This window comes from Oreochromis niloticus, unplaced genomic scaffold (genome assembly GCF_001858045.2).
Source record: "Oreochromis niloticus isolate F11D_XX unplaced genomic scaffold, O_niloticus_UMD_NMBU tig00007895_pilon, whole genome shotgun sequence".
NCBI lineage: Eukaryota > Metazoa > Chordata > Actinopteri > Cichliformes > Cichlidae > Oreochromis > Oreochromis niloticus.
The window spans coordinates 1-25,175 of NW_020328830.1; the positions used below are offsets into that span (position 1 = coordinate 1).

The following is a 25,175-nucleotide window of genomic DNA, read 5'->3' on the forward strand; positions in this document are numbered from 1 at the left end:
CAATAAGTACAGTAACTTTGGAGAGGATTTCTTTCTTCACAGCAAAAGTTATGGAGGGTACAAATTTATCAGGCTGTGTGGCATCGGCTGCCAAAATGTGTGCCCCCCCTTCTTATCCATATTGGCTTTGCTATCACAAAGGGTTATTTGCAAAATAAGTCACAGTATAACCAATAAGTACAGTAACTTTGGTAGTAGGATTTCTCCTTCAAGCAAAAGTTATGGAGGGTACAAAATTTATCAGGCTGTGTGGCTCGGCTGCCAAAATGTGTGCCCCCCATCTGTAATCCATATTGGCTTTGCTATCACAAAGGGTATTTGAAAAATAAGTCACAGTATAACCAATAAGTACAGTAACTTTGGAGAGATTTCTCCTTCACAGCAAAAGTTATGGAGGGATACAAAATTTATCAGGCTGTGTGGCATCGGCTGCCAAAATGTGTGCCCCCCCATCTTAATCCATATTGGCTTTGCTATCACAAAGGGTATATTTGCAAAATAAGTCACAGTATAACCAATAAGTACAGTAACTTTGGAGAGGATTTCTCTTCACAGCAAAGTTATAGAGGATACAAAATTTATCAGGCTGTGTGGCCTCGGCTGCCAAAATGTGTGCCCCCCCATCAATAATGCACATTGGCAGAGTTTTTCTTTGTAAATAAATAAAATTTAAAACAACATTTAAATATATATATATCGTCTTTGTAGTCACAGGGCTTTTCAAAATTTTGCAAGTTAGTTTTGGCCAACCTTTCGTAGGCCTACTCGACTCCGACATTGTCAATTTTTTCCAAAATCTCTGGTCACGTGGGTTTTCCTCATCAATTATGCAAATTAGCTCACGTTGTGCGCACGAACCGAAAAACAGAGTGGCTCTGAATAACTAGAAGATTACTTTACAATTTGTTTTCGAAATAACAAACACACAAGAGAATGGAACCAGACGAGTACAAGATTTTGGTTGCATATAAACTGAAAGGCGAGTATCCAGCGCTTTTCACGAAGAAAGAGAAGTTTTTCTCCGAAGAAAGCTGCTATTTACGACATTGAAGGTAATAACAGCAACTTCGTAGCGTTTATAAATGTCATCAATACATATATATTAACACATATACAAAGGCATAATGTGTAGTCTTAATTTGCACTAACCGATTTAATTAGCTTGACCTTTCTTTGACCTAGTTAACCCGGTTAATAGCCATGGGCGTTTATTAAAGTAAAAGTTTTAAGGTTTGCTATTAAGAAGACAGCGTTAACTAAGAACTGTTTTTGTCCTTTTATGCTTAACTACAATATATTACGTCGTAATTACTTTGGAGTGGTATGTGCCAACCCTTTTACGCAGGTGTACCCACTGTTATGTCTTTATGTCTTTAAATTACATATGTGGAAAATTAGGACAGCAGGAAATTTGGAATTAAACTACTTTGAATTGATATTTGTACAAAAGATAACTCCATGATATCTGAAGGCCATTAGTTATAATGACTTTACACATCCATCACTTTGTTTAGTATCACTAATACAGTCTTGTGAGTGCATAATCTTTTTGGCTTCTGAAGTAGTCATACTGTCATAACTATAGAGAACCAGTCCAATAGTCACCCCAAATTATATCACATACATAATTGATTCATTACATTGAAGATGTATTGTCATGACTTTTACCACATATAGACCGTCATGGTTTAACAGCTATAATAACTTTTCTATTTCTTGTTTATGTTTAGGGGAGCAGCTGTTTTACTGGCGCTACAAAGGCACAGACAAAACCATAAAGACAACGGTAGTCTGTGGGGCTGATGAGGCAAACACAATTTTTTCAGATTTTCATGCCAGTCCTACTGGGGCCCATTGCGGGCAACAAAAACAAGAGAAGCCATTTCAAAGCGGTTCTACTGGCCAGGGATGTCAGTGGACATCAATAATTGGGTGGGTACTCCAAAACAAACTCTATGTAATTCGACTACAGCTAATTTATTTTAAGAGGAACACAGCAATGTTTCTGTATCTCTCATAATAAGTTATGTAAACCTTGATCATCAACGCTTGTGTTTCTTATTGAATTGCTTTTATTTTGATTAGGTTCCCAATGTGCACTTTGCCAGGCAAGTGCTGCAACAATTAAAAACCAGCGGAATACATTCCGATAAAGGTTAGTCATCGACCACAGCAATAATCACATTTAATCACACAATGTTTTCATTGCTTAGAAACCTACTGATTATATACTTGAAAAAATTATAACAGTAGACTAGCATTCTGTGTAATTTCAGTATTATTAACTTAACTATGATTTTATTTTTAAGGTCTCTCAGCCATTTGAACTGGTTGGGATGGACCTTATTGGAAAACTTACTGAAACCAACAATGGACATCAATACATATGTGTTTTATTGATTATTTTACAAAATGGCCACAAGCATACCCTTTAAAGTCAAATCAGCCGGGGAAGTGACAAACTGTCTCATAAAATTTGTCCACCAGTTCGAAGCCCCCAAAAGGATTCTTACTGACCAAGGCAAAGAATTTGTCAATTCTGTAAGTACTTTAGTCTTTGGCAAAAATATGTGAACTCATATTTGAATAATTTTTTGAAAATGGTTAATTTTCTGGTCTTTATAAATCTGTTTTTGAGATATTAGTATGACAGCTGTTTATTTAAATTCTTATTGTAATGTGCTTATAGTCAGTGTATATAACTTTCTTTTGCAGCTCAACAAAAGGGTTTGCGGATTGTTAAAATTAAAAGAAGCCTCTGCTCCCCCTATCACCCACAAACAAATGGGCTGGTGGAGAAAATGAATGGCACCATCCAGAGGTAAATTCTTGGAGTACATGTTATACATTTATGGGGGTTCCCTTCAACCAAAACATGAATGCATGACATTAAACTATTAAAAATGTAAATGATCTTTCATATGAATGTCTTCTATGTGCTTTCATTGTCAGAGCCCTGTGTAAAGTCGTTGGCGACCAACCAGAAATGTGGGATGAGTATCTGGATGCTGTAATGTTTGGACTCAGAACTAAAAAACAAGTGACCACCAAATACTCACCTTATTACCTAATGTTTGGCAGAGAGGCTCGCTATCCTTCCGAAATCCCAGAAGAGTTCATGGTATGTCTTTCTGTCTGTGACAAACTACACGGAAATCCCACACAACGAAACTTTTTTTAGTTTTTGAGGCACAGGCAGATCAGTTTCAATGGATGCTATGTCACCGCCATAAAAGCACTACACCATTGAATATTTTTATGGATTGTTCAAACCCTCAATAACAGTTTTCTTCATGTCCAATCAATCCCAAGATACACTGAAGCTTTGCCAGAAATACATTGTGTCTTAAAACCTTACCAAAGACACTTAATGTAAATTTTCACTGTATTTCTCAGTTCTTTTATGTACTATCTGTGTATCTTACACAAATTATAGTAATGATAGACATGTCTTTTGATTCAAAGGTTGATGAGAGTGTGGAAGACATTGTGGGGCAGGAGGAGCTGTCGGAAGACATTCAAAAGCATCAAAAGCTGTTGGAACTGGTGAAGGACAATGTGGTCAAAGCTCAGGAAAAAACAAAGGGCAAAATAAAAATGATGACGAGAGATGTCGTCTTCAAAGTTGGTGACAAAGTTTTAAGAGCTAACATAAGAAGTCAGCAGAGGAAAGGGGGAAAACTTGAAGCAAACTTTTTAGGCCCTTACATTATTACAGCAATCCAAGGTAAAAGTGCAGATCTTCAGGATTCCAATGGGACAATCATTCCAAAAGTAAATATTGACCAACTAAAGTTAAGCAAAGACAGCATGCCAAGAGTGCCACACCGGGGTTCAAAGAAAACAGCAGCCACATTACCAACAGCACAACCAGGTCCAGCAGCACCACAAGCTGCAGCAGCACCAGCATCTGCTCTAGCTTCACAGGCTACAGCAGCACCAGTGGCGGTAGCACCACCACCACCTCCTCCTAGAGCTACACAGCCTACAGCACCAATGGCATCACTTACATCACTATCGGTTCAAACACAACATCCATCTCCAGTTCCACAAGGTATAGCAATAACGGTATCAGATCCAGAGTCAGGAGCAACAGCACAGAAAGAGAACGAACCAGCCACAAGTGCTACAGCACCAGAATATGCTACAGCTGTACAAACCGAATCCCAAACAGCAGCAGACCCAGCCTCAAAGACCATAACAGCAGACCAGGCCTCACAAACCACAACAGCAGACCAGGCCTCACAAACCACAACAGCAGACCCAGCCTCACAAACCACAACAGCAGACCAGGCCTCACAAACCACAACGGCAGCAGACCCAGCATCACAGACCACAACGGCAGCAGACCCATCCTCACAGACCACAGCTCCAAATGCTACAACCACACAAGCCTCAGCTCCACAGATTACAGCCCAGCAATCTACAGCACAAACCATGGAAGCAACAGTTCCACTTGTGACACCAGCCCCAGCAACAGCCACACAAGCTAGCCCTGCACCACCTCCAGCATCACCCTCTCAGAGATACACTGAACCTGTTGCAGAGAAATGTAAATAAATATAATATTTTTTATTTTTTAAAAAAGGACTTTTGTTCCTATGACAGTGTTTGTTTCAGTACTCTGTAGATCATGGCATAGCAAATTTTACACCTTTAAAAAGATTTTTTTAGGTATATTTCCTAACAGAATATTTAAATTTAACAATATGTTAATGCTTTAAAAAAAAAACCTTCATGGGGCAAAACATTATAGAAAACTTGTAAAAGGATGTAAGCCACATGTGTAAAATTACACAAATGAAAAAGTGAGTCCTTCAAAACTGTGAATCTTTCTTTTGTTGTTGTGGAACCCAGAATGTTAATGATTGATATTGTACATCTGATGTACACTAAGAGTGAAAAGTTTGGACACACCTTCATTTTAATGTTGCTTCTTAATTTCCTTGTCTATTTTGTAGATTCATTGTTGATTAGAACTCGAGGCATCAAAACTATGAATGGACACATATGGAGCACTAACCCTAACACAAATGATGTAGTAAACCAAAAAATATGAAAGAACCAAAAATATTTTTTATATCTTAGATTCTTCAAATTAGCCACCCTTTGCTTTGATCACTGCTTTGCACACTCTAGGCCTTCTGTCAGTGAGCTTCATGGGGTAGTCACATAAGATGATTGTCACTGCATGAAAAGCATGAACACACAGAAAAACACTGAATGGGAAGGTGTGTCCCTAATTTTGACTAGTAGTGTATGTTCTTCATTTTCTTCTTTTCTGAAATTGCTGTCATATATGCTGTTAGTGACATAGAATGCCCACTACAAGCAGTATATTAATGTTGTGATGATGACTGCCTGCCAGCAATAGTTCGAAAGATCAAATACTCTTTAAGAAGCTGCTTTTAACAGCCCAGAAATTGACACTCTATTTTAAAGACAATAAAACTAGTTTTGGAGGAGAAAAATAACATTTTTCCAGAAATGGTTATGTAATAGTAAAGGCCACAGGTGCAAGCCTTGAGCCTGAGTATTTTAAAACATATTCATGTAGCTTCAACTAAACATAATTTTAAAAATTGTTGTAATAGGTGTTTCTGCTGGAAAAAAAATTTGATAGGGGGCAAGAGCATTTCTATTGCTATGTATTTAAATTCCTTTTCTTTTATTAATATGAATTTATTTAAATTTCTTTAGAGGACATTGTAAGTGTAACTTTACCCCCAAATAAAAGCAAATTTAAGTGCTCTTTTTTTTCTACAAAATACAATGTTAAACCATGTGCCCATTTTATCAGCGTCTTAAAAGTATTTACCCTGAAACACGCCTTTTGTCAGAAAACTACATAAGAATTATGCATTTTAAATTTTGATTTACATTTAGTCCTGATGACTTGTCTCTTTTTCTCATTACTTTTTGTAGATATAATGGATGCCTGGGCTGGAAAGAGTCCTCACGTTCTACTCTCCAAAATTGGTGCTTACAAATTATTCTACTGGGATATCCAACAAATTGGTCCGGACATGGAGTTGGAAAGTGAGGTACAGTGATCTTTACTGACAACAATGCAACTATCAGTGTTTTATTGCTTGACAACAGTTAAAAAATGTTTACATTTTGTATTCGCAGTCTATTAATGCATATCTTGCGATCATGGTGAGACAATGCAATCGCCATAATTCAGCCAAAGCAGCATTCATTGATTCATTTTCAATGACTGCCATTTGGAAGAGAAAAGCTCCAAGACTCAAGGTAGGTATCTCTAGAAAGAATCTTGTGTGTATTGTTTAAGTACCTCAGATCATATCCACATCCAGATTTAGATTGGATAACAGCTTATGGAGAAAGAACGAATTGAGACTGGGGTTAGTAGATGTGGATAGTTTATTAGACTTGCCAGTTCTCTTTGTTCTCTACTTGTCTGGTTTCCTCCTTTTTTTGTACACACTCCAATCAATGCTTGATTTGAGATTTGCAAACATTTGGGCTAATATCTCTTTTGAAATCATCAACACTGCTTCATCTCTTTAATAGGTACCTTTTTATTCTCAAGTGATTCATACGTCACTGTTAAAGAGGCTTAATAAAGCATTACACATTATTTTGCAGATGGCACAATGATCGCATTGAAAATGAGTGAAAATGAACTCCATGTCCAAAGAAAATCCTTAGAAAGAGCTTTATTAGTCTTGGAGGAAGTAATGTGCAAAACCACTTATAAAAAATATAAGATAGTCCAGCTTCTTGCACAGTTTAAAGAAATGAGGGATGAATCATGGCTGTCACAGAGTACTTTATAAGTGGATGATATATAATATATCATAAATTGCTTTAATAAAAAAGGACTCTAAACAACATGTTATTGCATTTCTTTTTTATGTCTGAAGTTAATATTTTTATTCTTTTGTTTCAATTTAAGATCAAACCCATGGAGCATGAAGTGATTCTGGGAATTGTAAATGAACATCATCACTGGACATTAGTGGTAAACAAAATAATTGCATTTACAATATTCATCAAATCAGTTTTATAAGAAAAATGCATGGCATGCAGATAATCTTAAGTCTTGAATTATTACATGTAATTCTCCACATAATTTTACTGTAGGTCATTTACCCACAAGAAAAGAAGTCGCTGTATCTTGATCCACTCGGAGAAACTAAACAAGGTATCCAAAATTGTTTGGAATCAACAAGGTAAGGATAACTGCTCAAATTTATTTCGACCCTTTATTAAACTCTTTGTTGCTTTTGTTATTTTTGTGTTTATTATGACAATTACAAGTATGATGTCAATCAAAAAATAAATGGTACTCAGAATTAAAAACTAGCAGCAACAGGTTTAAATTTTTGTGTTCGTCTTCTGATATTGTGGTGTTATGGGTTAATTTTGCCTTTAAAGAGAAGTCTCCCCATGTTTCAATGTTTATTTGAGGACCTGATGTCTGTATGAGATGATGTTTTTACATTAGAAAATATAGCACGGGGATATTAATGTTTAGTAGTTGCATAAAGTGTTGCGGAGGTTTAGCACTAAAACATCAGACAAATGTCTAAAATAATTTCACATAGGTTATACATGTGTGAATTTCATCTTTGCTTCTCCTCCACATCTCTTCAAAGTGTACTGTGTAAGTGATTGATTTCTATATCATGGGAGGAAATAGGAAAATAAAAGCACAAGTAATTGTCCACGAAAATGCGTTGTAGACTTTTAAAAAGTAATGATTTTAACAAAACAGTGTGGTCAGTGTTCTTAACTTGATGTTCAACAGACACTTAAGCTCTCCATACTGTTCATCTTTTTGTGTCACCAAAATTTTAAAACATGTTATTTGTTTTTATTGTACTTGTCTTTCAGGGCATTCATGCGAAAAAAAGGATGCAACGTCTCAAGATGGACTTGTGACACAGTCAAACACCCAAAACAATTGGACGCTACCTCATGTGGAGTCTTTGCATTGAAAGTACGAGTCTTAACCGTAATACATACATATATACAACAATATTGGAAATGTTGTGTTGTAATAAATGTTAATGACAGGAAAAGGAATATAAGATAATTACACAAAAAAAGAAAGAAATTGATTCACAGCAAACAAATTTCTATAAAATAACATTTACGATATTAGCCTATTTAGTCATCTTAGAATCTCTTTTTCAGTTTGCTGAAAAGATCTTGCAAAAAGAGTCAATAGACTTTCCGTCTACAAAAAAGGCCATAAACACACACAGGCTGCAAATTGCCACCACTCTCCTCCTAGAGACAGGTAACTCATTTTCCACAATTCAGTGTTCTGAAATCATGAATATTTTCATCATGATAGCTGTAGAAACAAACCATATAGTTGTTTGAATGAAGTAATAAGTGCAGTAGGTAGTATACTCTATGTGCTATTTTTTCACTTTTTAAAACAGATGACTTGACAAACATCTGTCTTTTCTGCGGCGAAGAAGAGCATGAAACTGACAACAAATGGGTAATGTCATCATGAAAGACTGCTAAATGTTATGATCAATTCCCGTAAATGAAATTTTAACATTGGGATTTATAATTATTTATTTTTTTTACAGATTCAGTGTGAGATGTGTTTGCGGTGGTTCCACCAGCTCTGCGTGAAAAGCCCACCACCAGAAGACGTGTTTATTTGTTTCGCTTGTACATAGTTGACACTAAAGGTGCACAGCTAGTGTTCTTATGGCACACATTGTTGAGAACACACATATCGACATATATATATATGTAGATGTTAAATTAAGAAGTCTAAAAAAAGAAAATGGTCTCCAAAGTTACTGTAGTTATTAGTTATACTGTGATTTATTTTGCAAATAAACTCTTTCGTGATAGCAACGCCAATGTGCATTATTGATGGGGGGGGCACACATTTTGGCAGCCGATGCCACACAGCCTGATAAATTTTGTATCCCTCCATAACTTTTGCTTTGAAGGAGAAATCCTCTCCAAAGTTACTGTACTTATTGGTTATACTGTGACTTATTTTGCAAATAAACCCTTTGTGATAGCAAAGCCAATATGGATTACAGATAGGGGGGGCACACATTTTGGCAGCCGATGCCACACAGCCTGATAAATTTTGTACCCCTCCATAACTTTTGCTGTGAAGAAGAAATCCTCTCCAAAGTTACTGTACTTATTGGTCATACTGTGACTTATTTTGCAAATATACCCTTTGTGATAGCAAAGCCAATATGGATTAAAGATAGGGGGGCACACATTTTGGCAGCCGATGCCACACAGCCTGATAAATTTTGTATCCCTCCATAACTTTTGCTGTGAAGGAGAAATCCTCTCCAAAGTTACTGTACTTATTGGTTATACTGTGACTTATTTTGCAAATATACCCTTTGTGATAGCAAAGCCAATATGGATTACAGATAGGGGGGGCACACATTTTGGCAGCCGAGGCCACACAGCCTGATAAATTTTGTATCCCTCTATAACTTTTGCTGTGAAGAAGAAATCCTCTCCAAAGTTACTGTACTTATTGGTTATACTGTGACTTATTTTGCAAATATACCCTTTGTGATAGCAAAGCCAATATGGATTAAAGATAGGGGGGGCACACATTTTGGCAGCCGAGGCCACACAGCCTGATAAATTTTGTACCCCTCCATAACTTTTGCTGTGAAGAAGAAATCCTCTCCAAAGTTACTGTACTTATTGGTTATACTGTGACTTATTTTGCAAATATACCCTTTGTGATAGCAAAGCCAATATGGATTACAGATGGGGGGGGCACACATTTTGGCAGCCGATGCCACACAGCCTGATAAATTTTGTATCCCTCCATAACTTTTGCTGTGAAGGAGAAATCCTCTCCAAAGTTACTGTACTTATTGGTTATACTGTGACTTATTTTGCAAATATACCCTTTGTGATAGGAAAGCCAATATGGATTACAGATGGGGGGGGCACACATTTTGGCAGCCGATGCCACACAGCCTGATAAAATCTGTATCCCTCCATAACTTTTGCTGTGAAGAAACCCTCTCCAGCGTTACTGTAGTTATTGGTTATACTGTGATTGATTTCGCAAATAAACTCCTTCGTGATAGCTTGGCTACAAAATGTAAACCGAGTGTAAATTCACCGGAGAGCGACGTGTTTCCATGATCGCGTCTGGTTTTACAGTATTATAGTATCAAAGTATTTTTCTAGACAAAGTATTCCCAGCAGGTTATTTCAGTGTACAGTTTAATGTAAATTGTCTTCCACACGGCACATTACAATGTCACGAAACTAATATTAAATTAATCGAGCCTGCCGTTTTCCAGCTTTTACTCTTTATTGCGTCGACTGCAGATCAGTGACAAGTAGCGTACAGAACGGAGCTGGGCAAGTGGCTCCTCCTACTTTGCGCGCTCTCGTGGATGGGGAAACAATTTTTGACGGGGGTAACTACTTTGGCACAACACCGGAAATCAGCTTTTGACGGACGATCATTTTTTGGCACAACACCGGCAGACTCCACAGTTAGCTGTCATACGCTTAAATATTTAAGAGATTTATCGTATAAACACAAAACGTCTAAAAATGTGAATAAAAGTCATTATTTTCTTGTCTTAGTCTGTCTATGTGTGCTTCTTTCTTCTTCTTCTTCTTTTTTTTTACATGACGTTTGGCAAATACCTCCCCCCTAGACCCTGAGCTGATGGTACGGTCCAAAATGCGGAGTCATATAACTTGTTTTGATTTTTTTATTTATTTATTTTTTTACATAATCGTTTACAAACAGCATCCATCTCGCTCCCCCTGCGCTGGTCCAAAATGCGGAGTCTTGTGAATTGGCGTGTATTTATTAGCTTTTTGGTCGTTTTTTACCAACAAAATGTTGTCGAAGTGGAAATGTGCGGAGGGCTGACCAAGGTGAAGCGGGCTGATGAAGTTGTTCAGAAGATCTGCGATGCAGTGAGTAGAAAAAAGAGATTTTACACTCAAAACTTTGTGCGCACACAGGGACTGTGTTTCATATAGATGTTGCTGTCTTTGTTATTCAGATGAAATCTCTCGCAGAGCAGAAAACTGGGAGAAACTTCGAGGTTTTCACTGCAAAAAGCTACAAAACACAGCTCGTAGCTGGGACCAACTACTTCATTAAGGTAATGTTTGTAATGCATGCAGTGAGCACAGTGGCAACACTATAAAGCTATGAGGTCTTGCATATAACAAAATATCATCAATAAGAGCATTGACTGTAGATAATCTGATCTCTCAAGTGAAAACTCAAGCCACGATCAGTGTTGTTTTCCCCCCCCAGTAACTACCTCTACACTCTGCGTTTATGTGGTCATTTATATGGAGATTCATACAAAACTTAAACTGTTTTAAGTTTTCTAGCATCACTGCTGATGCTTTCAATCATTGAAAACACCCAAATTTTGGTTAAGTGCATTTAAATTTTTTGGAAGAATCCACAAATGAAAATGCATGTGCGCGTCACACTCCTGGTGTTAACGGACAAAACGAGCAGTTCCTGTACTTGCAGATGTTGACTTGTAATACACAACACCCCTAATGGGTTAAATAAAGAAGCATAAGCAGATATTTACTTGATAAACTGTCTCAGCCATGAACAGAGCTCAACAAATGTTGTGTTTGTGAACACTAGAACCATCGTGCACTCTATAAAGCTCTGGATTCCCCATTTCCACATGTTAGCATGTTGTTTGGCCCACAGCTGTGGCTTACATTACCACAGCTGTGATAAAATGAGCAGGAGTACTTCTATGTGCACATTAAGCATCTCCTTTAACTTTCCTTGTACTTCCTTGCAGGTCTATGTGGGAGGAGGCGAATATGTTCACCTCCGTGTTTACAAGAAACTCCCGGCTTATGGAGGAACGCTTGAGCTGACCGATCTGCAGCACCCCAAGAGTCAACATGACAGTATTGAGTACTTCTAATGGGAAAATGAACCAGCCAAAGCATCAGTGCCTACACCCTGTACTCTCATTGTAATCCATTAATAACCTGCCTCTTCATGAGGGGAAAGCTTTCCTTGTTTACATATAATAACATACTGCAGAAAATGGAAGACAAAGTGGATCATGTTTTATACAAAGTACTTAATTAAATGAATGAAGCAGATTTTTTTTCTGTTGTTGTTTCTGAGTTGTGAAATGTCTGCAACCCCGGGAGTGGACTGTATTTGATTTGTCACATTGAAAGAGGGCCAGAAAATTACATAATCAGTAAAGCCAAACACACGTGCCTTTCCTAATATGGGCAATGTCTTTAGTAAAACTCAGCTGTACGCATGTCTCCAGGCTCTGAATTGAAGGATTTTAGCACACAATGTTATGTGTTTTCAAACTCACAAAATCATATTTTACATTCTTGTAGCAATAACCATGTGAGACTGAAGTTTAAATACTTTTCTTCCCCACATCCTGTGTGTAAGAGTCAATTATAGCATCATTTGGAGAGTTATATTTCATTTAGCATGTTATCCTTTTTGAACGCATATCTGAAGGGGACCTAAAATAAAGCACAGTTCAGTCAGAGGGTCTCTTATTGATTGAAATCAACTTTTCCTACTTTTAGGAGATAACTGAAAGTACACATGAAAGGTGGTCAGTAGGTTGTCAGCATTATTTTATTAGCAAATTTGACCATTAATCAGTGTTTCTTTTATCTTGTTACTGACGCTTGTCTTTGTTAATTACATCAATGTGAATTTTGTGGTTTGTTTTGTTCGACAAAGTATCGAGTCAGGTGTTGTACTTGGTTTTTCATAGGACAGCACAGAGTTCTGTGAAAAGTTTCTTTCTCACATGAGCTAGAGCTAAAGCAAAATCGTCAGGCCCATAAATGTTTTAAAAAGTGAATAAATAATATTATACAATAGTCAAGATGAACTGTAGCACATAAACATTTGATGATAGACTTTAAATATTTGACTTTTATTTGACATGTATTATGTTTATCCTGTAGACCAGAAACACTTCATCATTTGAATGACAAACTAAGCAAAAGATAAGAAAGAAGTACTGTGTCAGACTAAAAGAGTTGACTTTAGACTTAACTTGCTGTCGTCTGATCTTCAAGCTTACTGTATACCCATAAGGGTGGTATTTATGTTTTTAATTACATTTTTGAAAAAACAAAAAGAAAAACAAAAATAAATAAATTTCCCTTAATGATATAAGCAGTAAATGACACTATAAATTTAACTGATCTTACTTACTGGATATTGTATGTTTCTGTCATGAGTCATGCTCTGAGTGCGTGCACCATGACGGCTCCACTCCGTCAGTCATTAAGAGTGCAAGCCTGGGAATGCTGGGCACCCCGTGGCTGGAATAAGAGAGCTGCACACTGAAGTGGGAAATGGCAGATATAGGCTGGTGGTGAGGAAAGTCCAGGACTGCCAGTGTGTGTTCAGATACCTGTAAGTATATTGATTACTGCAGTGTGTGTTATTGATGGTAAGAGTTCTGGTGATGTTGATTATGAACACAACTGCATCTTGTATTTCTTTAATCAGTGTTTTGCAGTTATCTTATAAATGTGAAAGCATTGTGACATGTACAGCATTTTGGATAAAGTCGCTGCTCTTTGGACGGCCTCAATGCTGCGTGTGTATAATGTAATTAGCACCATAGTGCTGTGTGCACCAGAATAGTTGCAGCTGTCAACCTTACGGTAAGTTGGTGGCAGAGCAGTGGGGAAGGCTAAAGTAACTGTGTGTGTGTGTAGAGTATATAAATGAAAATATAAATCATATAAACTGTATAATTAATTAATTAATTAATGTATTATTTTAAAATTCCCCTCTCGCCCCTGTGGACTGTCTATCCTTCCAGCTCAGGTCCTCCACCAGAGGCCTGGGATCTTGAGGGTCCTGTGCAGTATCCTGCTGTTCAGGACAGAGATCTCAGATGTTGTTCCAGGATTTCCTGGAGCCACTCGCCTAGCTTGGGAGTCACTGCACCTAGTGCTCCGATTACCACTGGGACCACTGTTACCTTCACCGTCCACATCTTCTCGAGCTCTTCTCTAAGCCCTTGGTACTTCTCAAGCTTCTTGTGTTCCCACTTGTTACAGGATCTAATCTCGATATCTTTCTGCATAGGGACAAACTCTGCAAAAGCTGTCCTATCGATACATCAATCAGCATAGCGTCTATGTCTTTTCCAGACTTTGATCCTACAATCCAGCTGCTAAAGGCAGAGTCTGCATTCATTGCTAAACATAAAATTTCTCCTCAGGCTCATGCTTAGTGCACATATCGCTGACGTCAGTGCTAATGGGCCTGATGCATCATCTGGGCAGAGCACCACTGGCAAAATCATCCTGCAAACTTTAACTGCAAATCTTTAGCAGACTGCTTACGGTTTCTAAATGCAGACAGTGAGCGGACACTGATGTGGCCCTATGCACATCAGTTAAATGTAGCATGCTTGGAGCATATGATCGCTGCACCAGGGTCCATGCTCACAGGAGATACTAAGTAGGCACCAATCAGGCACTGGATTGTCAGTACCTGGGGTACCTGAAGCTCAAAACCAGAGTCAATAGCAGAATAAGCTATTTGGCTTTGGCAGAGAAGATCTGGCAATATTTTATGGGCATAATCCACATACTCACCTCTGCTGCTCAACACAGGAATACATTTTCCTTACAAACATGGCACCATTTAAGGGAAAATGAACAGACTTTCCCATAGCATAAGATTTATTGCCAAGAAGAAGTGTGACAGCAAAGAAATGATTGCTCAAATATAAGTTTCTTTACTTTTTCTATGAAGTTTATATGTTTATAAAAATAAAGTAAATCATCTGCTCTAAACACGTTTATATAGACTCAAGATTCATTTTACAGTTTTCTTGAAAATGTGTTTTTGGGGCGTTTTGCAAAACTAAGTTTCCTCAGTCACACACTTTTTTCACTTCAGTTAAAAAAACTTGCAGATCTGGCATATTGATCTATCTAAGGTTTGATAGCTTATCTCTGGACAGTCAGCTTAAAGAAGAATTTCCAAAGTTCATGGTATTTATTTAAGATAATTTTTGACACATAAATTATTTTTATAAGACATTTATCACGACTACAGACTGACAGAACTACGAGAAACACCTTTTAGTTATCGTCCTTTTTAGTGGTCTGAAAAGTTCATATGAAAGCATAGGTTTATCTGTTTTAAAGACTCAGATAATTTAAGACAATTACACAAGTAGATATTTCAAGAAGACAGTGTAAGCAAACATTTAGGGGCTGTGGTTTCACATGTTGCTCCTCCTATCACGCGTTAGAGTCACCTTCCAGTAAGTTTCCGGGTCACTTACCCAGTATATGTACTGGGACTGGCACCAGTATGTTTGAGACACATAAAACCAGAAAACTGTCTCCTCTGTTTATTTCAGCAGACTTTCACAATGGATGCCATAAAATGTGGAGGATTCTCGAAGGTGAAAGACGCTGATGAGGAAATTCAGACAATCTGTGATGAGGTGAGCTTCTTCATAACATTCAGACTCACATATTAAACAGACACATCAACTCTGTGCTCTGCATTTTACGTTGTTTTACTTTTATTTTGTCCATACACAGGTTAAGTGTCAAGTAGAGGAAAAAAGAAATGAAGCATATGCCGTGTTCAAAGCTGTTCAGTACAAGAGTCAAGTGGTGCAAGGAATCAACTATGACATCAAGGTAATTAAAAGTGTGACATCATACATGACAGTGATTATTAATGGAAGAAAATAAAGAAAGTGTTTATGGACTGAGTTACTTGTGGGATCCAGATGAACTGTTGAACAGATTGAAGATCTTCAGTGTTCAACAAATACAAGTTTCCTCTGGTTTGACTGCAGGTTCATGTGGGAGGATCCAGCTACCTTCATCTGCGGGTCTGGAAGAAGCTTCCATGTTATGGAGGAGAAGCCGTAGTTACTGGTGTGGAAGACCATCATGACAAAGATCCCATCCAACCTTTTTAATGAATCACACTTTGTATTTCAGCTGCTCTCTGCCTCCAAGCTGCTGCCTCATGTGCTGTTTTATTATCCTGAAAGAAAAAACTGCAATAATGCTCCTTCAAAAGTTGAAGTTATAATCAATATATTAAAAATCTTTATTTCTACACATATATAACTGACTGGAGTTCATCATTTGAAACATTAAAAGTTGAATTCTGTAAAAAACTAAATGATTGTGATCGTTGATTTCTTGCTAGTTATTAACTTTTACCATTGCATTTACCATCATTGCAGCTACTGATGATTTTTTTGATTTTCATATTTGCTTCATCTATAATAACTCCAGGCCTCGAGGGCCGGTGTCCCGCAACTTTTAAATATCAGCCTGGGTCAACACACCTGAATCAAATGATTAGTTCATTATCAGGCTTCTGGAGAACTTCAAGACATGTTGAGGAGGTAATTTAGCCATTTAAACCAGCTCTGATGGATCAAGGACACATCTAAAACCTGCAGGACACCGGCCCTCGAGGCCTGGAGTTCGACACCTGTGCACTAGAGGTAGGTGGATCGATACCAAGCTTTCGGCCCTCCTTCTCACTGTGAAAGCAAAATGTAAAGGAGTCTTTTGTTTTTCCCTCCTCTACCTTCCAACAGTAACAGAGTTTTATCTGCAGCGGTACGATTGCAGGATGAACAGAAGAGGGCACCGATGCAACACTGAACTGGATGCAGTGAAGGAAAGAGGTGGCTCTCTATACACTGATAGAGAAGTCTTTGTGGTTTATGTCATCCACTGAGGGAGTTTAGAAGGAAAGCCCAGGAGGAGCGGTTTGTGAGTCCCAACAGCTTTGAGGCATAGCTAATCCTCAGGCATTAAAAAGTCCTTCAAATGAAACTATCTCAGAAGAGAAAAAAGATTGAACTTGAAGGGAGTCAGAAAGCCATGGCTTCATTTTAAGGATTCATGAGGGTTTGATTTGGAAACATAAATTGGCACTAACTGCAACTGTACACAGTATATCACAACCATGACTGTGGTGATCCCACACTAACCTGATAAGATAAGCATTTGCTGCACACCTTATCAAAAAGAAGCCTTCATTTCCTTTTAATATCATACACCATCAGCCAATTGATGTGAGTTTTTAAAATGCACATGTAGTATATGATTTATTAGTACTCACTATGACACAAAAAAGGAAAATTATCCTAATTTTTATGAATATTTGAAGCAGGAAAAGCAAAAACATCAAAGCTTACAGGAGGACGGGAAAAGGCAAAACTTCGCTACAGAAATATCCTGTCCTTCCAAACATGTCCTTTGCAAAAATATTTTCACTCTCTGTTTCCGGAGGTGCCCGCCCTTTGCAAAAGCACCCAGTTTCTGTCCTCACAAAGACAGAAGCACATGAATACACCCACAAATTCACAAAAGGTCAGAGCACGCACACTCTCGCAGACATGCCCTCACTCTGCCATTTCAATCATCCCACTGTAATAAAACTGTCCACACACACAGACACACACACACACCTCTTTTCCGTTGTCCTCCACTATGAAGAGCAGGTTGGTGCTGTCAGTCACGGTGAAGGTGAAGCGGTATTTGAGCGAGTTGGAGCCGTCGTGGTTGTAGCTGATGCGGTTCTGGTCGATGTCGTCCATGGTGAAGCTGCTTATCTGTCGGTAGTGTTGGCCGCTGATGGTGCGCTTGATGGTGCTGTGTCGAGGAGCCTGGATGACGCTGAAGACGATGGACTCCGCCTGGAGGAAGGTGGTGTAATAGGAGGGAAAATGCAGGGAAAGGAAGGACGGCTCAATGATATCGCCTGCAATGTCTCCCTAGGATGAAGCTACATAAAGAAGCAGTGTTGGTTCTGCACAACCAACAAACCAGCAAAATAGTGAGAACTCAAATTCAGGAATCAGCTTCAAAATATCTATAGTGGCGAACCTTAACATCACTTTTGGGTGTTACTCTCTAAAATTCTACAATAAGGCAGTAGAAAATAAATCTTCAAGATTTTACTGAGAATTACAGATTTATGGGATTAACAGTGTTGGATTATCCCTTAAACCGGCTGCTTAGTTTAGCCAGCTTAGGTAATCATCTCAAAATAAACATTCAGAGGTCCAGCTCTTTTCTAAACTGGTATCTGTACTGCTTTGGGATGATTCCAAACATGATGCCAATTAGTTCACAAATCATACCAAGCTTCAAAGATATGATCTGTTTATATTGTGCAGCTCATAAAGAGAATTTGATGCCTAAAGAAGGAAAAAGGCAAATAAGCTCATTTAAATTACTTCATACATATTATTAACTCTACAATATATGCAGCAGAGGATGGATAACATCCAACATTTGCTTTAGTTTCGCCTTAATTAAAGAAGTATGAGTGTGCATGATGAAGAAATCAGTCCTTCAATGCTGTATTTTGACCTCAGTTACACATTTGAAAAGTTTTTTGTTTTGTTTTACTTTAAGACCTTCTGAAGTGCTCAAAGCGTCTCTGTTGTAGTTCCCGCCACAGAAGGTGACACCTGATTCTTGTCATGATGTCACGCATATACTGTAATTAAAGCTGTGAAAGATTTGCAGAAAACGTATGTAGCCAGTGTGTTACCTCTGTGTCTGCATCGGTGGCTTTCAGCTCAAACTCAGTGATGGTCTTCCTCACACCCTCCTGCACCCTCATGCCAGGGACCTGAAGAAGAGGCAGGGAATCCTCCACAGGCTTGATAGTGATGTAGAAAGTCTGAGCAACCTGAAGACAAAGAACAATAATAAGATGATGAAACAACCTATGAGCGATACACATATGTGTAACCAAAACTACATCCTGCCATCAACTTCCTACTTTTCACTGAGAACTTTCTCAACAATTCAGCAAATAGAAAAGTCTCATTGTGATGAAAAAGTTTAACCCCAAAGGGCTACACAACTTCACCAAGCACCACAGTGGCCACAAAGCTTCCACACATTGCAGTCAGCCAGGCGTGAAGGTCAAATGACCTTTTTCACATGTTTACTCGAGTCCTTGTGATCCTCATTAGTTTGAATTAGCAAGGCAGATTTATGCATGAGGAGACCGGGACAGGAAGCTGCTACTTTCCCGCTGTTATAAAAGCTGTAGAGTTTGTTAGTTTTCACATTTCTTTCATATCTTTCATTTTAATGACATAGTTAAGGGTTTTTTTTAATTTTATTTAAGCTAAGCGTTTAAGTGATCAGAAAACTTTTCTTTCTTAATTCCTGTTAACAGCTTGTTTTCTGCACCATTTAAGGTTGTTCCCTGCACTTGGGATTAAAGGTCCCTCTTTGGACACACAAGGACTGTTGACTTATTTCTTGGCCAAAATGGGAACAAAGTTATTTTTAAAACCCAATTAGTCTTTAGGAAGAACAAATAATATTTCAGAGCTTCTGTTGTAGTCAGTAGATATCTGCATCTAGACCTCCTTCATGAATGAATTTTAAAACATGTTAAGCTACCAGGTATCGTAAAAATCTTCTGCCATTCACCTCATTTGTCCCGTCGGACACGGTGAAGGAGAACTGGTCGGCATGTTTCTCTTCTTCACTGGTGTGGACGTACTGGATGCTGCGTGATGCCAGGTCAGCCTGCGTGAAGGTGCTGATCCTAGTGCCTAAAGAGATGAATTCTTCTGCGTCTCTTTCCATTATACATGTGTTGTCTTATCCTTCATATTTTGTTGTGACATGTGTTTGTAAGACACCATGGCATTTTCTGGCCACACACTGAGTTTGTTTCCTCAATTTGGCTCTTATCAAATTTACAAGGGGATAAAACTAAACTGAGACTAAAGTTAAACTGAAATAACAATGCTTCTCTTTACTCTGTGTTGCCTCTGAAGATTAAAACCCAGTGGGAAACATAATCAGGTTTGTCTGCAACAATCCAGCATCACTCAGCGTGAAACTAAAGGTGACTGTCTTAAAAACAAGAACCAGATTTTTTGCTTTCCAGGAGTTCTGTTATCCTCGCTTATTGTGGATCCAAAGACCTGATACAGCCGTTTGTAAGACAACACATTTATGGTTATTCCTGACATACAAAGTGTGCAACAGACACATTACATAGTTATCTATGATGTGCATTAATGAGGAAAAGACTTAGACTTAGAGCTTTTTATTGTGATTGTGATGTTTCTTGCACAGCAAAATTGGGTAGCTTGACCACAAAGGTGCAAAAGTAAGAAGAAGAGAAACCAATATACAACAAAGGGGGAAATAAATAAATAAATAAATACAATAAAATAAAATAAAAAGCAATGTATATGTATACATATATGTGAGTGAAACTATATACATGGTGTATGTGTAAGAAATATTGAAAGAGAAACATTGTGGGTCTGTATACAAGGGCAGTTATATAATGTAATAAACAAATAAGGGTGGAGGGGCTATGGTCATTTAGGGTGGAGATGGTAGTTCTTCTGAATTCCCACTTTCATTGATTTCCAGCTGTGATATTTCATTTTCCAACATTTGCACATTGAAAAGTTTAACAAACCCATAATACTATCATATAAATTGCAATATTAAACAAAACAAGGAGTCAAACAGAAAAACAAACAAACTGATAGGTTCATAGCATAAACCTATTTGCTGGAACGTTGAAGACAATGTAATTACACAGCAAGCAAGACACAAGTAGGCAACGTTCTTTGTTTCCGTGCACGGGAGAGAACCGGACAAGCGCCGTTCCTTCGCTTGACCCCAGTTGCTCTCGTCCACTCACCCGTACACTGCTCTTTAATTGAGGTTACATGAATATGCATAGGGTCATTAACATATGACGTATACATACACACAAAGAGTACCTTGCCTGTGCGTTGTGTAAGTGTGTGTGTGTGTGTGTGTGTACCTGTGAAGACTCCCCAACGCTGGTGCCAGGAGTCTAACGGTCCATCTAAACAAAAGGCTCTTATACTTAACCAGATACAGAGTAGGTGTCCTCCTATACCATAAATCAGTAAGAGTAGATATAACCTTTCTCCTGACCTTAAGTTGTGTGTGCATGCCAGAACACTCTGGAATGCACACAAAGTTTGCAGACTATTAAGGATCAAACCTCTATCAATCTACAACTAAGCATATATAAGTAGATATTTCTAAGCATAAATGACAATCAACAATATAAATCTAACACAAACCAAAATGGTTTTAAATCCTGATTTGTATCAGCTACCAGTTAACCTATATTAGTTCCTTTGAGATTAATCAAAGTTTCCTTTAGTTGTTGTTCTAACTGTCTGATCAATACAATCGATAGAACTCCACTCAGTTCTATCGATTTAATTTAGCCTCATTCAGTCCACCCAATGCTTTCACTCACTGTATGCACAAACTGGTTATGATACCCAGTAACACTTCAACGAGTTACCAATACAACTCAAACAAAATGAATTTGTCTTGAAAGATGCTATATAAATAAAACTGTACTTTACTTACTTTCTTTACTCACTTTTTTTCTTTCTTTCTTTTTTTTTTTTTACAAAAGTAACAGGGATTGAAACTTTATTGGTAATTTTCCAAGCAAAAAATGTATCCTCATTCAAAAGTCATGTAAGAACCTCACTGGCTTACGGAATGTTGATGTTATTTAAAAAAATTCATACAAAAATATGACCTCATTCAAAAATGTCATGTGACAACCTCATGGCTTATGGAATTCTGATGTCACGGGCTTCTAAAGCTTTGATCCTTTGAAGCTTTGATCCTCAAAATCCTTAAATAGGGGTGAGGATGTACAACTTTTAGTCCGTTACTTGCAGCACTTATGTCAGCAGCGTTCAAACATTCACCAGTAAAGCATTTCGAAACCTTTGGATCCTTTTCGTAGTCACGGTAAACAACTCCAACATGTCTCCGAAAAAGCAAGAAAGACAAGAAGCTGACCCCAGCTCTATTCCATGGTATGAGTCCCTAGACCCTTATATGAGCTCTCTACCTTGGGATGAACAGGTAGAATTAGAGGAACAGCGATTGGAAGAAATGCAGAATGAAAATCTCATGAACAGAGAGAAGATTAAGATCCTGACGGAAGAAAATGAGAGAAAGAGCGCTGAATTAGAAAAATTATCCTACCAGCTTCAAGAAAAGAAGGTATTGAGGAGAAACAATGGGCTCTCCAAGATAAGAAGAATCAGGTGCTCCAAGAAAAGATGGATGAAGCTCTGGAAAAAATTAAAGATCTGCTCCAAAAGGAGAAAAAAGAGAGCATAAAACAGGAAACCATGGTCAGGAAGAATCAGGAGCTCCAAGAAGAGCTTGATGAAGCTCTGGAGAAACTTAGAGAAATCCACCAAGAAGAGAAACAACAGGCCGAGCAGAGAGACATGCAGCGCAAACTCCAAGCCATGGAGGAAAATACAAAGCGCTGCAGGTAAAGCATGACAAAACTCTGCACAAAAATCAACAGTTGCTTCAAGACAAGAAGCAATGGAAATGAAACAGAAGGAAATGGACTCCAAGCATGACGAGATGGAGGAAAAACACAGACTGCTCCAAATCAAGCTTGAGAAAACAGTGCACAGAAATAAAGAGTTCATTGAAGAGAGAGAGCAACAAGAAATCCTCGAGAAAGAAACGGACTCCAAGTTTGAAGTCTTGGAAGAAAAACTGAAAATGCTGCAAATAACTCTTGAGGAAACACTGCTCAAAAATACAGAGATGCTTCACGAGAATGACCAACAAAAAATACAAAGGAAGAAATGGATTGCAAGCTGAGGAACATCGAGAAACAAAATGAAGGCTTGCAAGTTATGCTTGATGAAGCTCTGGAGAGAAATAAAGAGATTCTCCAAGACAAGAAAAAGAGCCCGAAGAGCAGAGAGACCTGCAGAGCAAACTCCAAGCCATGGAGGAAAAATGCAAAGCTCTGCAGGTGAAACATGATAAAACTCTGCACAAAAATCAACAGTTGCTTCAAGACAAGAAGCAAATGGAAATGAAGCAGAAGGAAATGGACTCCAAGCTTGACGAGATGGAGGAAAAACACAGACTGCTCCAAATCAAGCTTGAGAAAACAGTGCACAGAAATAAAGAGTTCATTGAAGAGAGAGAGCAACAAGAAATCCTCGAGAAAGAAACGGACTCCAAGTTTGAAGTCTTGGAAGAAAAACTGAAAATGCTGCAAGTAACTCTTGAGGAAACACTGCTCAAAAATACAGAGATGCTTCACGAGAATGACCAACAAAAAATACAAAAGGAAGAAATGGATTGCAGGCTGAGGAACATCGAGAAACAAATAGAGGCTTGCAAGTAATGCTTTATGAAGCTCTGGAAAGGAATAAAAAGTTCCTTTACGAGAAAGACCAATGGAAAATACATCAGCAAGAAATGGATTGCAAGCTGAGGCACATCGAGAAACAAATAGAGGCTTGCAAGTAATGCTTGATGAAGCTCTGGAAAGAAATAAAGAGTTGCTTCACGACAAAGACCAACAGAAAACATCAGCAAGAAATGGAGTGCAAGCTGAGGAACATCGAGAAACAAAATGAAGGCTTGCAAGTTATGCTTGATGAAGCTCTGGAGAGAAATAAAGAGATTCTCCAAGACAAGAAACAAAGCCCGAAGAGCAGAGAGACCTGCAGAGCAAACTCCAAGCCATGGAGGAAAATGCAAAGCTCTGCAGGTGAAACATGATAAAACTCTGCACAAAAATCGACAGTTGCTTCAAGACAAGAAGCAAATGGAAATGAAGCAGAAGGAAATGGACTCCAAGCTTGACGAGATGGAGGAAAAACACAGACTGCTCCAAATCAAGCTCGATAAAAAGTGCACAAATAAGGAGTTCATTGAAGAGAGAGAGCAACAAGAATGCTCGAGAAAGAAACGGACCGCAAGTTTGAAGTCTTGGAGGAAAAATGCAAAATGCTCCAAATAACTCTTGAGGAAACACTCTCAAAATAAAGAGCTGCTTCAAGAAAAGACCAACAGAAATACAACAGGAAGAAGAAAATTTTTTCTCCTGAGAAAATATCTACACTCCAAGAATTGTAACGAAACGAGGTACAAAACATCTGTACTGGAAGGAGAAAAGAAAAAATGGAAAAACAATGCTCAGCGATGCAGAGTAGCATCAATGAAATGCTGAGAAAAATACCGAACTTGAAGAACTTTCTAAGACCTTGAAGTCCAAAAACACTGAAATCCAGGCGCAAAAGCAAGAACAACAGAAAACATAAAGACCTGCAGTGTAGACTTCAAGAAATCCAGAAGAAACCAGCAGCTGGAAGACATGCACACAGATGTGCACAAGGCAAAGCGAATAGAGGAGGCAACAGTTAAAGAACTGCAAGAAGCTTAAAGAAAAACAAGAACAATTAGAAGACATGGTGAAAAGATGCAGCAAACTTGAGAAAGAAAACACAGAAACAATGGATGAGCTGAAACCCTCATCCTTGAGAAAAAGTGCTCGTGGAACATTGTCTGAAAAAGAAGAGAAAACGTTTCCACTGGTTCTGGAGAAGGACACTGCTGCTTCTCACCTGATGTAACCATGTCTTCCTCGCCTCTATTCCAGCTTAATTTTCCCCCTTCCCCTTCCCCTCCCTTTTCTTTTTCACCCTCACCCCCCGACCAGTCCCGGCAGTTGACTGCCCCTCCTGAGCCTGGTTCTGCCATAGGTTTCTCCTTTAAGTGTTTTCACTTTAAAAGGAGTTTTTCCTATCCACTGTCGCCTGGTGCTTGCTCAGAGGGGATTGTTGGGGTTTCTCTTCTCTCTCTTTCCTTCTTTCTATCCCCCTTTCCCCCCTTCCCCTCCTCCTTTTTTTTTTCACCCTCACCCCCGACCAGTCCGGCAGTTGACTGCCCCCTCCTGAGCTGGTTCTGCCATAGGTTTCTCCTTTAAGTGTCTTCACTTTAAAAGGAGTTTTTCCTATCCACTGTCGCCTGGTGCTTGCTCAGGGGGATTGTTGGGTTTTCTTCTTCTCTCTCTTCCTTCTTTTATTCCTCTTTTTACCTCTTTTCCCCTTCTACCTTTTTTTTTACCCAATAAACAATTGGCAATTACATGTGTTTGAAAAATGTCTTCATTCAACAATAATTCATCTTAGTATAAAACAAGTGGGTAATAGCTGCATGTGTGTTTGTGTGTGTGCATAATATACATACTTGTATCCAGAAGGAATTAATACTAGATGGGTAGAGAGGTTTTAAAGACTAGAAATGTAAACATGTGAGTCCTGTCTTGAAATAAA

General features: G+C 38.4%; 4 protein-coding genes across 11 annotated transcripts; 3 read left to right on the forward strand and 1 right to left on the reverse strand.

Annotated features, from left to right (window-relative positions):
- The first annotated feature begins 2,747 nt into the window (after positions 1–2,747).
- LOC102083275 (actin cytoskeleton-regulatory complex protein pan1) lies at positions 2,748–8,853 on the forward strand. Of its 4 annotated transcripts, XM_019353788.2 has the most exons (11): positions 2,748–2,821; positions 2,953–3,121; positions 3,466–4,552; positions 5,926–6,044; positions 6,133–6,255; positions 6,923–6,988; positions 7,111–7,199; positions 7,864–7,969; positions 8,167–8,272; positions 8,421–8,482; positions 8,577–8,853. In XM_019353788.2, exons 1-11 carry the CDS (start codon positions 2,802–2,804, stop codon positions 8,667–8,669), a joined length of 2,040 nt encoding a protein of 679 aa, XP_019209333.1. In that variant the 5' UTR covers positions 2,748–2,801; the 3' UTR covers positions 8,670–8,853. The 4 variants fall into 4 exon arrangements, 2 of the variants coding, with proteins under 2 accessions (XP_019209333.1, XP_025760763.1); XR_003218408.1 differs by lacking the exon at positions 8,577–8,853 and having other exon boundaries at positions 7,127–7,199; positions 8,167–8,265; positions 8,419–8,461; XR_003218407.1 differs by lacking the exon at positions 8,577–8,853 and having other exon boundaries at positions 7,127–7,199; positions 8,421–8,456.
- Positions 8,854–10,710: 1,857 nt separating this feature from the next.
- Positions 10,711–12,525, forward strand: LOC109194397 (cystatin-B). The gene is made up of 3 exons (XM_019353787.2): positions 10,711–10,932; positions 11,022–11,123; positions 11,799–12,525. Exons 1-3 carry the CDS (start codon positions 10,792–10,794, stop codon positions 11,925–11,927), a joined length of 372 nt encoding a protein of 123 aa, XP_019209332.1. The 5' UTR covers positions 10,711–10,791; the 3' UTR covers positions 11,928–12,525.
- Positions 12,526–13,254: 729 nt separating this feature from the next.
- Positions 13,255–15,981, forward strand: LOC109198237 (cystatin-B-like). Of its 3 annotated transcripts, none has more exons than XM_019353795.2 (4): positions 13,255–13,414; positions 15,390–15,476; positions 15,577–15,678; positions 15,840–15,981. In XM_019353795.2, the coding sequence occupies exons 2-4, from the start codon at positions 15,402–15,404 to the stop codon at positions 15,963–15,965; spliced, it is 303 nt and encodes a 100-aa protein (XP_019209340.1). In that variant the 5' UTR covers positions 13,255–13,414; positions 15,390–15,401; the 3' UTR covers positions 15,966–15,981. The 3 variants fall into 3 exon arrangements, with proteins under 3 accessions (XP_019209340.1, XP_019209341.1, XP_025760762.1); XM_019353796.2 differs by having other exon boundaries at positions 15,393–15,476; XM_025904977.1 differs by lacking the exon at positions 13,255–13,414 and adding an exon at positions 14,015–14,033 and having other exon boundaries at positions 15,393–15,476.
- On the reverse strand, positions 15,900–18,662 carry LOC109194548 (extracellular matrix protein FRAS1-like). Of its 3 annotated transcripts, none has more exons than XM_019353794.2 (3): positions 18,572–18,662; positions 17,481–17,708; positions 15,900–16,033 (listed from the first exon to the last, which is right to left on the reverse strand). In XM_019353794.2, the coding sequence occupies exons 1-3, from the start codon at positions 18,641–18,643 to the stop codon at positions 15,962–15,964; spliced, it is 372 nt and encodes a 123-aa protein (XP_019209339.1). In that variant the 5' UTR covers positions 18,644–18,662; the 3' UTR covers positions 15,900–15,961. The 3 variants fall into 3 exon arrangements, with proteins under 3 accessions (XP_019209339.1, XP_019209337.1, XP_019209338.1); XM_019353792.2 differs by having other exon boundaries at positions 17,481–17,786; XM_019353793.1 differs by having other exon boundaries at positions 15,962–16,046; positions 17,481–17,786.
- Positions 18,663–25,175: the final 6,513 nt, after the last annotated feature.

Coding starts and splice junctions, on each gene's coding strand:
- LOC109194548 (XM_019353792.2), bottom strand. CDS start 18,643: ATGAGGGTGCAGGAGGGTGTGAGGAAGACCATCACTGAGTTTGAGCTG. Junction 17,787..18,571: donor CCACCGATGCAGACACAGAG/GTAACACACTGG, acceptor GCTTCATCCTAG/GGAGACATTGCAGGCGATAT. Junction 16,034..17,480: donor TGGAGGACAACGGAAAAGAG/GTGTGTGTGTGT, acceptor TTTTTCTTTCAG/GATAATAAAACAGCACATGA.
- LOC109198237 (XM_019353795.2), top strand. CDS start 15,402: ATGGATGCCATAAAATGTGGAGGATTCTCGAAGGTGAAAGACGCTGAT. Junction 15,477..15,576: donor TTCAGACAATCTGTGATGAG/GTGAGCTTCTTC, acceptor GTCCATACACAG/GTTAAGTGTCAAGTAGAGGA. Junction 15,679..15,839: donor GAATCAACTATGACATCAAG/GTAATTAAAAGT, acceptor GTTTGACTGCAG/GTTCATGTGGGAGGATCCAG.
- LOC102083275 (XM_019353788.2), top strand. CDS start 2,802: ATGAATGGCACCATCCAGAG. Junction 4,553..5,925: donor TGAACCTGTTGCAGAGAAAT/GTAAATAAATAT, acceptor TACTTTTTGTAG/ATATAATGGATGCCTGGGCT. Junction 8,483..8,576: donor ATGAAACTGACAACAAATGG/GTAATGTCATCA, acceptor TTTTTTTTACAG/ATTCAGTGTGAGATGTGTTT.
- LOC109194397 (XM_019353787.2), top strand. CDS start 10,792: ATGCGGAGTCTTGTGAATTGGCGTGTATTTATTAGCTTTTTGGTCGTT. Junction 10,933..11,021: donor TTCAGAAGATCTGCGATGCA/GTGAGTAGAAAA, acceptor TTTGTTATTCAG/ATGAAATCTCTCGCAGAGCA. Junction 11,124..11,798: donor GGACCAACTACTTCATTAAG/GTAATGTTTGTA, acceptor ACTTCCTTGCAG/GTCTATGTGGGAGGAGGCGA.